The sequence below is a fragment of the Cephus cinctus genome, unplaced genomic scaffold, assembly GCF_000341935.2.
Source record: "Cephus cinctus unplaced genomic scaffold, Ccin1 Ccin1_scaffold0160, whole genome shotgun sequence".
Lineage (NCBI taxonomy): Eukaryota > Metazoa > Arthropoda > Insecta > Hymenoptera > Cephidae > Cephus > Cephus cinctus.
In genome coordinates this window covers 1,554,107-1,569,525 of record NW_014332886.1, presented here as the reverse complement: position 1 = coordinate 1,569,525, position 15,419 = coordinate 1,554,107, and the positions used below count along the sequence as shown (strand labels likewise).

At 36.1% G+C, this 15,419-nt stretch overlaps 1 protein-coding gene and 1 long non-coding RNA gene across 5 annotated transcripts; one reads left to right on the top strand and one right to left on the bottom strand.

Moving 5' to 3' along the window:
- Window positions 1-1,513: 1,513 nt before the first annotated feature.
- On the bottom strand, window positions 1,514-12,100 carry LOC107263633 (tyrosine-protein phosphatase non-receptor type 5). 4 transcript variants are annotated; one of them, XM_015731053.2, is made up of 9 exons: window positions 11,974-12,100; window positions 11,193-11,451; window positions 6,496-6,694; window positions 6,223-6,400; window positions 5,890-6,108; window positions 5,403-5,810; window positions 5,020-5,315; window positions 4,720-4,929; window positions 1,514-4,614 (listed from the first exon to the last, which is right to left on the bottom strand). In XM_015731053.2, exons 3-9 carry the CDS (start codon window positions 6,516-6,518, stop codon window positions 4,503-4,505), a joined length of 1,446 nt encoding a protein of 481 aa, XP_015586539.1. In that variant the 5' UTR covers window positions 6,519-6,694; window positions 11,193-11,451; window positions 11,974-12,100; the 3' UTR covers window positions 1,514-4,502. The 4 variants fall into 4 exon arrangements, with proteins under 4 accessions (XP_015586539.1, XP_015586538.1, XP_015586536.1 ...); XM_015731052.2 differs by lacking the exons at window positions 11,193-11,451; window positions 11,974-12,100 and adding an exon at window positions 8,563-8,734; XM_015731050.2 differs by lacking the exons at window positions 11,193-11,451; window positions 11,974-12,100 and adding an exon at window positions 7,721-7,869.
- Window positions 8,003-11,186, top strand: LOC112493787. The gene is made up of 3 exons (XR_003058515.1): window positions 8,003-8,130; window positions 8,210-8,333; window positions 11,032-11,186. It is a non-coding gene; the product is annotated as an uncharacterized LOC112493787 (long non-coding RNA).
- Window positions 12,101-15,419: the final 3,319 nt, after the last annotated feature.

The following is a 15,419-nucleotide window of genomic DNA, read 5'->3' as shown; positions in this document are numbered from 1 at the left end:
TATTCTTTATGACACGTTCGATATTCTGGAAATTTATCCTGGAATTAATTTCAACTTAATTCAAGACTTTTTTTTTCATTTTATTGCATTAGAATAATAAGGATTTATGGAAGTTTAGAAGTTTGGTGCATTTTCTTTTAAATTCAACCGTATGATCTCATAGTTCTACAGACTTCCTAAATGACAATGCTCATCGTGAACAATGTATCACTACTGCATATTTATACTTATTTTTTGTGCATTTTTATAAGGTTTTATTTATTATTTAAAGTATTTCGTTTTTTCTACTGTCTCATTAGTAATGGGTAATGGAAATTTTCGCTGACACGTATCAGTCGTTATACCGTCATATGGTAATACTCGATTATGTTGGAAACAAAACTAACACCGACTGTCGGGAAGTTGCGTCGAAAGATAAAAATGTATATGTTTCCAATGCCTAAAAATGAATCCTTAAATGCTCCTTATGTTTTTTAAAAACTGTATTGCTATTCCAAAAACCCGAGCAGATTTTCATATAATTTTCTTAATAAATTAATTGCTATCAATTTACTCCATTTTGCATCTCAATTGGTTCCCTATTTTATTAAAGCATCTTTATATAACAAGTAAAATTTGAATTTCTCTTGGACCAATTGCAAACGTAGCAATATGATTTATTTTCGAACATAGATACCTGTGACAGGACTGAAAATGTTATATTGTAAACTGCACGTTTGGATCAAAAAGTATCCTTTAAAGTATTAACTTACAACGCATTGTCTCGGTTCATTCTCGGACACACTTGTGTCAGAAAAAAAAAGTTCAGACGTACTGTAATGTTTTTCATATCTCCCGAGGAAATTTATCGACGGAGGTAGATGGCGTCCGATGTAGTTGGTCACGTAGAAGGAGCGCGATGGTTCGAATTCGCCTAAAGAGCACTGAAGTGCTTGATTATGTTCACACGACGGTCTAAAACCGGTTTAGTTAATATTAATGTAAAGTAATTTTTTCGTTGGGTAAACGACAGGCTGTCATTTTTGAACGATCCGTGCCCTGTACATACAGCCAGTTGCCTGTACTTGACGCTATACTCGACGGTTTCAGTTTTCCACATAACAATTTCACGTTTTCGTTGCGATTTTAGGTATAATATTTATGAAATTTCGGTTAATAGTTATCGTTTTGGTTCTTTATTTTTCCGATTATTATCGGTTATCCATTTCGATTTCAGTTATCATTACGGTCCCTGGTTGGAAATAACATTAGCACACGTTGAAAATGATTACGTTCTCTATATGCACAGATGACAATGACTATGCTCATGCAGATTTCCTAGACTTCAACATACGTAGATCTACTTCTCATCTTCTTACGAGAGTACAATGATAAAAGACAGTCGTTAATATAAGTTAAGATCTAAACAAGGCTATAATAATTAATTTGTAATATTTGAGATGCAAAAGTTGATCATGTGTAAAATACATTACTGCATAATTCTTAAATAGATGTATAAATAAATAGACAATACTTGGATACAATAAACATTTATTTACGTCACATAAGTACAATTGAACACCAAGGGGTTACTAAAATTATTTCATTTTCATTATACTGTAGTTATTACTTTATTTTACTGTGGTTTGTGGCTTCGCGCATTCATAAATACTTTACTCTCAATTCATTTACACAAATACATACTCTCTTAAATATATTTCGCTCTCTGTATATGCATATATATATATTATTATATACACACGTATGTATATCACAAACTTTCGCTCACCATGTAATTACATTCACGCCATTCCAAACTAAGCATATTAACGCGCTGTAAAACGTAGCACAGATGGATAAATAAAAGCGAAAATAACATATTTCTGCGCACGAAGTTGAAGTGAACAATAGCTTTTGATTTCATTAATGGGACTGGGGAGCATTAATGGCATTGTACGGTTTTCGGACATAAAAAAAAAAGTATCAGAATTTTTCGGAGATTTTTTAAATCCAATTTCGATACCACTCTCGCAATGATTGATCCAAAACTTGTTTTCTTCAGTTTTGGATTAGTCATTGCGAAAGTGATATAAAAATCAGGGTTACCGCGCAGAATGTGTCGTTAACTTTGCTTACGGAAAGAATCTCTGGCAAATTATACTATTTCAAATTTTTTCTTACACTTTACTTCCACAGTAATGCGAAACCCCAATCCCCTTAAGAGTGTGACATTATTTAGGCACGTGCGGATAATCCAAGAAATTGTATGCGACTCGAAGGTAAAGAGCGAAACTGTTTGAAAATTTTATATAGTTGAAACATTTACTGTTTCATTATCCAGATGTAATTCATTTTTTTTTGCAATTTCTGTTTCATTTCTACAGCACTTTGCAACTTCCACAAAATTCGAAGAGTCTGCAGCATAATACAGTAGATACGCATCGCCTATCGAAATACAATATAAATCAAATTAGCACCAGTGCTTTGCGATGCAATAAAAAAAAAATAAAAAAAACATTATACCAAAATCATAGATAAATTTGATTACAATGTCTGATTATCAAATTAGAGGCTTATAATAAAGCCGCAAAACTCTTGATGTACCAGTATTATGTCAAGTACTAAATGTATTAAGGCATATCGTGTCATTCATACTTTTCCAGTACTTGACCATCTTTTCGGCAAGTAATTACAAGATATTGGCAAGCAGTCAAATATAAGTCTAGATGTATCGGTCGTTTTACATGAAACATGTTATATACCACTGTGACCAATTTCACAAGGTCTTTGGGCAATGTAGTGCGTATGTAGCAACATCGCTATTACAGAGCTACAAACATTGTCGCTACACGTCTATAGATACTCATATTTCTGAGACAGTATATGACTTAGGTACTTTAAAAGGATAGTCCCCGGAGAAATGTAATTAGATTCGTAACGAGACTGTAACTTTCATTATATCTTGGAGATGCAAGACCATAGAACATTACTGACCGTTAAACTACTTGACTTTGGTGTCGTCTATTACCGCTATCAGTCAATGAGAACGGTTTTTAATTTGAATAAGATGGAAAAAAGGAGAAAATGTACAGATCATATTATATATATATAAAAAAAGCTCGCAAATTTACGACGCAAACTGATTTGTAAAATGAAACTTCGCAACGGTGGCATATTCACTGAATTCGTATCTATACGTACTTGACTACTAATTTCATATATTTTTTGTTTATACTTCATTTTGTGTATTATAATATTACGCTTGAGATTACGAATAATTTCGCAGGGAGTTTCAATAGTTTAAATGACTTATGTGAATTATGTAATCCCAATAATCAACGTCCCTCTCAGCGACATCGTAATGTTAAATTAATTAATTTGTCTTTTAATCTACTTAAGCATGGCATTTTCAGTTCGATCTAACTTACATACAATCTTTAACGCGTAATAAAGTAATCGTAATATTGTACTACTCGCATTCAGTCTTTGTCAATAAATTAATTAAAGATCAAGAGAATAATGTTTAATAATTAATCTTCAAAAAACCAAAGAGTAATTAGGAACTGGAATCAGGATAGAAATGTATAATCTTCATGGGTCCCAAATTGTTAAAGCATCCATTCTTAAATCCAGTTATTCTTGCTATACCTCATTCGCTCATACAGTATTCAAACAAAATAGTTGTCACACTTGGCTACAGTTGACAATCAACTATACAAATCCTCTATACTCCTGGGCAACCCAGTGAATCTTTCTATATGCATCATAATATACTATATATATATATATATAGATATATATTGCAGAGCTACATGAAAATTGCTTGAATGCTCTATTGTAAACTCTAAAATTCTCCCATAAGACAACCGACAAATAATTCAAGAATATAATTAACACACCTGTTTTCACATGAAACGAAGTTCACAAGATCATCCGACTATGAATTTCCATGTAAAAATCGACACTGCCTTCGCTGTCGCGAGCACAAGAAACAAGAATGTTCCTCGCGCACTAAGTGAGATATTTTTTCTGCAGCGCCGTTAGCAAAGAAGCATTTCCATAAAGCAACGCAATATAAAAGCTATACTCTTCCTCCTTACGCTTCACTCTCAAAGTCGAGATTCTTATCGACCAAATGACACAAGTCTATTTTGCCCATTTCTTGACAAACTGTTTGATTGGACTTGAAAATAAGGTCCGCCGAAAAATATACTCCACAGGGCCAGTCGTTTATATGTTTCCTGTCCTCTCTTTTGAGCTTCATGACTTTGATTTTAAATGTCAACCATTCATCGTGGCAGTATTAGTTATGGCAGCTTGATAGGTGAGACTTGACTCATTAGACTCACGGATTTGACAAGAGTTCCTTTCTTTTTGTGATCTCGTAACATCAATTGTAATTTATCTTTTTTGTCGACAAGTTCTTTGCACCAGGTATTATCGATGATTCGTCCAGCGACATCGAATCGGTTGGAAATAAGGATGATCTGTCCTTGAGATTATGCTTTTCATGCAATTGTCTTTCAATCACCTGTCGTAGGCGTCGTATTTTCAAGCGTCTTTTCGAACAGACAAAGTGCTCTGTGTACGAATTCATACTGTTCTGCTGTTTGAACCATGCCACCACGATCGTACCTAATTTAAAAATTATAAATATTATAAATGAATTGAATATAAAATTTTGATCACTTAGAAACTTGCCCCTTAAACCACTATATATTTGGAATAATTAATGCTTACCTCATTTGACATAAGATACCCAATACGTCGACGTTTCCGTCTCTCAGAAGCTGAACCATTCCTGTTGCTAACGCTATGAAGCATCCTGTTCTTCCTATGCCTGCACTACAGTGTACGATTATAGGTCCTGGCAAGGAATTCACTTCTGCTGCTAGGCCAACTAACGCTCCAGCTGCTTGAGGCACGGCATGATCCGGCCACGTATCATACCTGTTAAAGTAGAGAAAACGAAAGTAGTTATTAAAATTTTGATTTCTAATTACTTATACTTCCAAACGTAATAAAATAAGAGGTAGTTACCAGTAATGTTGTACATTTCGTCTTTCTCCTTCGAACCTAAGTTCTAAATCTCTGATTGTGTATCCATCCTTATTTTCCATGGATGTAACAATCACAGTAAAAGGTCCAGCTTGTATCCGACTGTTAATATCCAACGGGAAATAGGCGTCGCACTTAGTTTTCGCAGCTTCGTGTAATCTCGTCATCATGACAATTGCTGGAACCCTTTCAGCCCAGACCATCCGCCAGAAATCAGATATCGTATGAGCCAAAGGACCTTGCGTCGCAATATAGCGCGCATCCTGACCATCATATCCCTATGATATTTTACATAGATATTATTACACTTTTAATAAAAGATATAATAGAATACTAAAATTAACAGAAACTCTCATGTTACTCACGCGAATATAGTTAGCGTTAATGTAGCTAGCGAGAGGGTCGTCCGATCCTGGCAGGATGACTCTTGATTGAGGATTTGGTAATATGGAACAATAGCGATTTTTTATACCAGATCCACAGATGTCCACCTTGTCCGGAAGATTTAGTGGAACTTCCCAAAATTCCTTATGCAACGATACTGGATCTCTGATGATCTTGTGAAGCTGAGCTCGTGATAAGACGTTTCCAGCACTCAAAAGAAATTCCTCGGCTGTGCACTCACGAGTTGGAGTTACTATATGTGGTGGACTATCGGGTGCTGGTGCCAATTCTATCGTCAAGCTTGCACTAGAACCACGTCGTTCCAGAAGTCCCTTAGCTTTTATGCGTATAGATTCAGGTCTACGTTCCGGCGTTGTCACGGTCATTATCTACAAGAAAAATGATGTGAATAAATATTAAAGGATATTTGATATAATCAAATTTGCAAATCGTTTAAAAGGAAATTACCTCGGGTAATGCAGATGAATGTGTAATTGGTCGAATCGGTTGTACTGAGACAGGCGGTTTCATAATAGGCTGACAGACCCACTGTGCTTCAACAGGATCCTTAGATTCTTTTGTTAATTTCTCTGGAGGGCACACTGCACCTTCTTCCACCAGACCACGCCTATCACCATCTTCTGTATCCTTTTCACACGACATTTGCTTCCGCAGCCATAACAAGATCTATTAATTTAACATGACACTTCACAATAATATATTTCCATATAAACAGGATGCAAACTTGATTGCATGCATATATGATGTGTTTATACTACTGTTATGAAATATTAATATTACCAGGAAAGTGAAGAAAATAGCACCAGCAATGGCACACAGTACTACAAAGAGTGGCAGTTGCCAATCCATCCATGATAGAGTAGTGGTAGAACTGACTTCCTGACTAGCACGGGCACCAAGTTGTGCCACTTGTAGATCCATTCCAGCATCGTCCAGTCCTGTTGAGGACTGCCGGATCCTGGAGACAGAAATTAATTTAGAAAGTTGGTTAGGATATATTTTATAGAACTCTGCATACTTTGTTTTAATATTTTCATCAAATTAAATAATTACCTGTGATGGGACCGAACAGACATCCCCTCGGTAGCTGGCAGCAAGGAAACTGGCAGTACAGTATCTATACGCCACCTTTGCTCACCAATTAGGTAGAATGTTTCCAAAGAGCTAGTACTGTCATCATCATTGTCATTTGAAATGTCATAATGATTGGCATCGCTTATATAATGACGGGTTAGAGGAGTCCCTGTGCCTCCTGTAACAATAATTATAATTTATTTTTCAAATTCATTTTTGGTAATAAATAGCATTTTACATGATCTTTTTAAGATGTATAAGTATGTTCAAGTTAAAAAAAAGCATAAAATTATGGAAAAAACCATTTTCTTAAATTCAATAAAAATTTTAATTGATTTATAAAATATTGTAAAACAAAATGGAAAAAATAGAGTAACTATTATTTCTCCAATATCAATAGCACTAGTACTTACAATTACACATTATCAACTCTTTTAAAAGTCTTAAATTGAACTAAGACAAATAAATCTTATCATCCCTCAATAGCAAAAAAATAAGTTATCTCCCAAGGCAGCTCCTGAATCATTCGTGCTATCACTCGTCCATAAATAAACTTTCAATGAAATTCGTGCAATCGTTCGACAAACATAATTACGTAGTAAACGTTAATATTCGTTAGATCATTTGTTTGGACGCAATCACATTCAAAATTTTCATATTCAACGTTTATCTCGACCTTGGAAACAGTTTCTATCTCTTTCAATTTCCCTCAAGGTCTCATTGCTCGTGATAGATAGCTACACCGGGATCTCTCAAGGTTCACATAGCGATGTCTGATTAACATTTCTTGGAGAGTAACACTCATAGCTCACAAGTCCAGGAAACGGAAGGGTGACAAGTAATATAAGGGAAGAGACGAGATACGCCGATCTCCTTCTAATCACAATACAGGAAGTAAACATTAGATTCATTTTATGAACGGAAAACCCGTGAAGCGAGGAAGCTGAGGAGATGCAGCTGCACCAATGAGAGCAATGCACCTGCCAAGTGGATTTAATAGCATCGGACGAGTCACAAACACGCCTACACACTGTCTACACACGATATCCTCACGCGCATACAGAGAACCAACACGAAACGGACTACATCCTGTTTTCCAGTAGCAGATGGGACTTGCGCAGGAATAAAAACACGCACACAAGAGGGAAACAATATCAACTGAATATCAATTTGAAATAATAAATATTCCTACAGTCCACAATACCTTTAGCTATAAACGCGTGCACTAATATCGCTAGAACAGCTTGCTTGAAGATCAAGTGTATCCTTCCATTTGAAACTAGCGGTCGTAAAGGCAACGAGACCGCCATATTGACGATGAATACCGACCCAACTTATCTGGGTGAGAATTTCATTCGAACTGTTCGGCTTGACTCGGCTCGGCTCTATACTGCTCGGCTGGATAGTCGTTTCGTGCTGGGAATCGAAGTGGGGATGGGAAAATGCATCAACCAATCGTATGCCTCCATGGGCTCTGCAATAGCCAATCGCGTCACTTCTTTAGCATCACCTCCTACTATTTGGCGGGACATTCTCACGAGGGATGAGAGGAAAACACATGCAACTATCTACGTTCACTCTCTTTGGGATTTATGATGGACATAGAACATAATCGTAAAGTATACGTAATCATATCAGTAAATTCAGAAAGAGTATTTACGTATCTTTTAATTCTCTTATAATTATCATTCAGGTCATAGAGTATCTCTCCAAAGGCTACCAAATAAAAATGACGTAATAAACGAACTATCTTTTATCAAGTAACTAGTACGCTGTTCATCATTACGAATGTGTACATCCAGGAATTCTCCAAAAAAGTAAGCTTAATGATATATTAATTACAGCTCCTTCCATTTGATAAATTGAACGAATATTCAACGCTGATATTAACCAAACGACTATGAACTAGATACATCATAAAAAAGTTTTCTTAGCTATTAGTAACAAGCGATACCATTAGCAATAAATTGTCGATGCGGGAAGCTTGTTAGCAGCGTTATTTTATTTTGCGTAAATATAGCATATGGTTGATAATTAGTATATTACCATGAAACAGAACGGCGTCCATGCATTGCCACATATTTCGTTGAATTCTTGCACGTCCCTTTTTTCGATACAAATTGTTAAGAATAATTTTTACCAAAGGACTATTACTTTCTCTTTCAACGGTTCAAGCCATTTCTTTGTATTCGTTAACGCAACTCGTCTGGCTGACTCTTTTCAGATCCAATTCGTGAGTATAAACCCGAATGTATACTCGAAAATATCGCGATGATTCACAGAACAGGAAAGACTCCATACGTCCAAGCCTGCCACATGTCGTGGTGGTATTCTTCTTTTATTTATTAATTTATTTATATTGTCATGATCGCTGTCAATTCTTTGATTCGATTTCTCCCACAGGGTGTTAGTCTCGATTGCATTATAGTGTACACAATTCGCAGCGTTCGCCTGCCTGATTCTCGGCTCGAATATATCACAATGATTTAGCGAATCAAGTCAATTAATTGTTAGAAACGGCAAATTTTCGAGTTTGGAGTAACTCAAGTGTAAGATATATCCCAGGCGTGGGTTATTTTTAACCAATCCCCTCATTCGTTTAATCTTAGTTTTTTTTCTCGGTACATAATTTTTTCACGATCTTGTGCTTTCTTTACGCACGACCGATATATATTAACGGAAATGTACTATTATGTAATTACGAAGTTAGTTACATTTTAAGCGGGTTTCTCTTCATTGAGTATTTTATTAAATACTTCCTTTTCTATGCGTATATAAGGCGCACACGAATACTTTATACTCGAGTATATATTTAATTATGTCAAGGTTTTTAGTGTAAATTTTTTTTTAATACAGTGAATACATCTGGATTTTATATAACTTTAGAAACACCCTAAGTCTCACATTCCTTATATTTACGAATAAACATATATTTTAGATATAGGCAAAATTTCTAAACCACTTCCTTTGAATATTTCGATATTGTACGTAAAATGTAGATTTATTCTACTTCTATTCAATAAGTCATTCCCGAGATTGAAAAGAACAAGTGATTTTACGAAATAACACATACAAATAAATAGAACACAAAATTAAGGGTAAAAATAATAAAGTCAATTAATTCCCTTAAAAAATTTTTTTAACATTTTGTATTTACGCCGTTAAAAAGATTTTCATGATTCTATATATCAGTCAACGTAAATCATAAGTTACAGTAAAAAATTGCAGTGATTTGTCAAAATTTGAATTTATGCATAATAAAGACCTTTAGAAAATCCTCCCATTGATCCGATATGAAATGTTTGATTACTACAAGTGGACAAAAAATTAATTAATTCCCTAAACGTCTAATGCTAAAAAGTATTCTAATGCCGCCAATGCGTTTATAATCATGGACAAAGAAAAAAATTTAAATAAACGCGTAAACTCGCGCGAAGCCACAAATCGAAGGGCGGCTGTGCTACTGACTGAGTTTGCTCTGGCCTCGCCGTCGGGAGCTCCATTCATCGGCAGAGCTTTTCGAGGGTACGCGCACACTTGCGTAAAATGGGCGCTGCGATTGGCCTTCGCACGAATTTGCGTGGGCGGTGGGCTACCCGGACCGACAGAGCTTTTACCAAACCTGATTTCATCCCTGGTGCCTCATTTTTTTCAATAGCTTTTTCAAACTCAGCCGGAAGCTCATGGCATTTTAGTTTACATAAGCAGTCATTGAAAGAAGTTATCTATGAGCTTGCGATGATCTGGCTAATACGTTGAGTCTAGACTCTAGACCAGCTTTGAGATTCATAGCTCGCCAAGAATAAATATACAAATCTACTTTAGAAACTCTAAAAACCCACACATTATATACTTTCCATAGTATACGAATAGGAATCATCGACAGACCTTTGAATTCTATAGATATACTTCTCTCTCTCTTCCGGATACTTGGCTTTAGTTCCTTATTAGAAACAACTACCTGTGAATTCTTTATACTTGAGTAATGAAACTTTCAAATTTTTATGAATATCGCATATTATAATATATCCTATATAGTAAAACAGTACCTTCAACGAATAAAATAAAGCCTAATTGTATTCATATATAGCAAACGTACAAAAATCATATAAGATTGTATATACAGAGCTTTTAATACCTACTAAAAATTGAACCATAGTATCAATAAAGTACCCATACTCGATGCACAAATAAATGAGATATAGGTGATACATAAGAGCTCTTACGTTGAAACTCATAAGAGCGTGTTGTCTCGAAACCATATTTTACTCGTTAGTCGCTTATAGTTGTAGAAGGTGTTAGTACAGCATAGTGCAAGTGAGCTATATAACAAGAAAGAGCCATTGTCCATAGTAGGAAGTCGAGTATCCTTTAGAAAGCTTACACGACATTACTCTCATTCACATAACACATAGTACGTTCATTCTAAGTTCTACGTGAACCGGAAAAAGCGTGGTAAACCAACGCGATGTTGAAAACTTTGGGAAAACAACAATATCGATTATATACTTGCAGGAAACTGAAGTGCACACGTCAAGAAGAACGCGTGCGAGAATGACAGGTTTTGTAAAAGCTTTGTCAGCTGCGTGGGACGCGGTAAAGCCATACTCAGGTGGTGCGTAGGCGTTTCTTTTTGCGTAACGAACATAGCCTACGAACGACACTTTGCCACTTACCTCAAAACCTTCAAAGACGAGATGCGTTCTGTGATGTAGCAAACTAGAACTTGTCGCACAGAGACGAGTCACACAAGCAATCATCAGCAATGCGATTAAATGATCTTTCTTAAAGATTCGTGAGATGTCACGACGTATTCTGTTTTCTCTTTATCCTGTACTTAGTCGTGCTGGAAACATTTATCGATGGGACTCCAACATCTGTAGTCGTCCTATTGCCCACGCTTCTCTTCTTCTTATTTTCTCTGGCCACGCTTTGCTGTACAGAAATAAAACACTTGTAAGTAACCACGACACGAAAAACTTTTGTATTTTCTTTGTGAGGTTATCTCGCGCGGGAATAAGTGCATCTCTATGATATTTATGGATCTTTTAAGGACGCTAGTGACTTTTTTATACGTCAGAGGCAGCACGTGATATGTCAAGTCAAATATACGAGATCTTGATCAGTGTGACAGGAGTTTGAATAAATTGTACTATAATAACTTTTGAAAAGAAATATTTTTTTTTCATTTGCATTATTTCGTTATACTAAAAGTTCACAGCTTCATACTTTTTTTATATACGTTCTTTGTATGTGATTAATTATAAAATTTTCTCCGTTATGAGTATAGGAATATTTGTATGACTCAAATTCTCCCTTGAAATGGATTTTTAAATTTTTATTTGGCAATACTGAATGCTCTGCTATGGTTCTCGAGGATAATTGCTCTAACTATAGTTTTGTGATTGACGGAAATAACGCGATAACACAATGTAAGACTCTTGTATCATCGGGTACCTTGCACCGCGAAGTTGCATTGGACGCATCTGAATGGCGTCTGAACGGGTTGCAAAGTGACGGTGAACTGCATTCAGTTAACCGAAGGCAAAGAGGGATAGACGCGCGCATTCGTGACACGGATCCACTCCTACCCTGCAGCTCTAGCAACATGCAGGATTAAATTTACGTTACGTTAATTCTTCCCTTATTTTCATACTCTCTTATTGAATTGTTACTATCACAATTAATTAAAAGTGTTTGTCAATGAATTTGTTGAAATATACACTCCAATACAAAGTATACTCATGTTCTTTTATACAATCTTCAATAGCATTTAACGAATAATTTTGTAATAATTGTATAGAAATAATACTTGGTAGTCTCTTAGCAACATTTATCTTTTTTATTGACACTACATAAATAGAAATTAGTAAATTTCGTTGTACTATAAATGACTGAAAATAAAATTTTACAATAAATAAATACTAAATATATTATCATTGAAAGTATATACGACATACTGATCCCTCAAATTACCAAAGAAGGTACCTTTAAAACATTTTACTGAAATAAATCTTAATATGTACTGAGGAACATTCTGTTTCGCAACTTGTACCTTCCGTGAGTCACGAACATCTTTTTTGTACCTGTTAAGAAGGTCTATTACTTAACGAAATTTAAGTCCCTCATTCCCTCAATGGAAGGCTACCCTAAATTGTCAACTCTTGAAGACAAGGGTACCAAGTATTTTCAATACGTTCCTGAAACTCGGAAAGCGTGTGCGCGCCGTGCTGGCTCTACCAGACCCTCAACGTGAATTCCATTTATCGCGGGTAAACCTCCGGGAAGTTGACGATGGGCTCAGGAGGGGAATGTTGAATGAGGACTCGAGGTTTTGAGACTAGCGGAGGGAAATGTTGGCTAAAGGGAAAGGAAGGGGTCGAATGTAGGCTACTTCTGTCAGCGGACGGCGTCCCCAATCGATACACGCAGCCACAGACTATAGAGCTGAGACACTGTCGATTTTTCTTGACAAATTGAAAGTGTCAAAAGGGCCACAACAAACATCGATGCATCTTCACTGTCTTATTGAATCGTCCAGTTTTCTTCGTCGCGACTAGAGACCGTATTTACGGAGTTTGCGGTGTATTTTTTATTTCTAGTAAAAATTTGCATTGAACTTTTCGTATTTTGATTCTGTTCCATTTGAGATTACTCGAGAGTGACAACCCTTACTAGTTGGAATGCCATCATTCACGTAGTGGATTAGGCGAGTATCAAATTTGATACTAGTCAAACGAGATGTGTGCTATCCTTTTATAGACGGTGATGTAATATAGAGAACACATGGTAAAAATAACCTCTTCGTAAGTATTAAAATGTTGAAACTTTTGGATTTTCATGCATCCTAGGAGTTCTGTTTACTGTTTGATGATACAGATGGGTTAGATGATATATGTGTATACATATAGATAAACATATATGTATATATATATATATATAGGTTGGACTTGCAATTTTACAAGGACATTAGCACAGATATAGACTCTCTAAAGGCCCCGGGAGTACCAGAAAATCATGTGTAATTTCATTTCCCTGCGGTACACGGGTGTGAAACCCCATGTCAAAACCAATTTCGTAAAGGTCACGCGAAATCAATTCAGTTGAAAATTATTTCTGGAATGTCTACCGCTGCTTTATTAACCATCGCTTCGCTACCCTAAGAATATTTTATAAAATGTCATTCGTTCCATTAAAAAATATTAGATTAATACTGTTATAATACCCATAGCTACTACGATTAATCGAATAGGCAACCGGTGGGTTGCCACACATTTATAAGGTTTCTACCACTTGCCATAATATTTAATCGAAATAGTCCTGCAAATTTGTTCAAACACGTCAAACGCAGTGTCATCATTGCAATAAATATATATGTCATATTAACAGACATAAATGCCTCGCAGGGATCACATTACTTTTTCGATATACTCTTCAGCCACTCAGCATTCACAGTCCGATGAATCACGATAAACGTGCAAAATTGTGAAAACGGAAAAACGCTACATCTACAAAAAAGGTGAAAATTTTACAATATAGAGCCTAGCTAAAAAAACAAGGGTAGCATATTTTCATTATTTTTATTTTCACGCATACCTTAGTCTCGAAAACGACAGATCAACATACACTATATTCCCCGTTGTATTATTTTGACAATAAAGGTTCATGTACGCAAGCTAGCCGTGAAGATGTTACAAAAAATCTTGTTTCTTTCGAAGTAACATTCGCCTCAGTACGTGGGCACTGGTTTTGCACTCACTAAGCACGCGATGAATAGACACGCATAAACACGCGCGAACGAGCCGACGAAGCTGCTCGTTAACTTAGACGCCGACAAACATCCGGGTTCCGGTAGACCTTTTCGTCCGCTTGCTCGACTTCGCGATATTGCAACGTTTTTACGTCGCCGTTAACCAATCGCCCGCCGCGTCACATCCGGTTCCGGCCAAGTGTGACAGAACACAGACGACAGTATGACCTTCGACGGACGCTCGGCCTGGCATAAATGCATTAATGTACGCCAATCAACGATCAACCGGAGCGCTAGCTCCTTGGAATATTTAGTTGTGAAAGACTGGATGATCACCTACGGTTACAGTACCACAAGCCATTGTCTACTTTTAAGGATCTCAGGGACGCACTTATTGCTGCAAAATTACTTTTCGTTTACTATCTTATACTTATTATTGCAGTATACTTGTGTCGTAGGGAATAACAATACGATCCTAGTAAAATATACATGTAATATCATGCAGATTATAAATTCTTAATCAACCTATTGTGCATATATACATATACTATGAGTATAACAGTATCGCTTTCATTGGAACTGTTATCAGATAGAAATAGGTCTTGTTAAGTAAACATACACTGTCTGACGTTATAGCATATGAACGCCTCTTTTATAAGTTCCATGAACCACTAATGGAATGACTAGTGTACAGTGTGGTTGTACGTAAGTAGCTTTAAAAATCCTCAACTTGCATTCACAGAAATAAACGGTCATACCTATATATGTATATATATAATGTATGTAAGATATTTATAATAACAAAAGAATAAATTTCCTTGACTATAAAATACTGGCCTGTACTTCCTCAGGATAGGTTAAGCACATCCTGCGGGCGTTCCTTTCTAAATTACACAGGACTTCCGTTTACATGTATATCCGGATCTTCTACGTTTACAACCGTTATAGTAATTCTTTAAGAGGATTCGTGCCTTTCGGCGAGCAAACTGAAATGTGTTGTTCACAGTCTCAGCCACATATACGTACATGCAAAGTATCCTAAGCACTGTAGGGGGCATGGTGAATACGTTTGTACTCTTATACATCTATACCAAGGACCAACAACAGACGTCCTAAACCCATAGAAAATCAGGATCCTTGGAAGTTTCGAGAA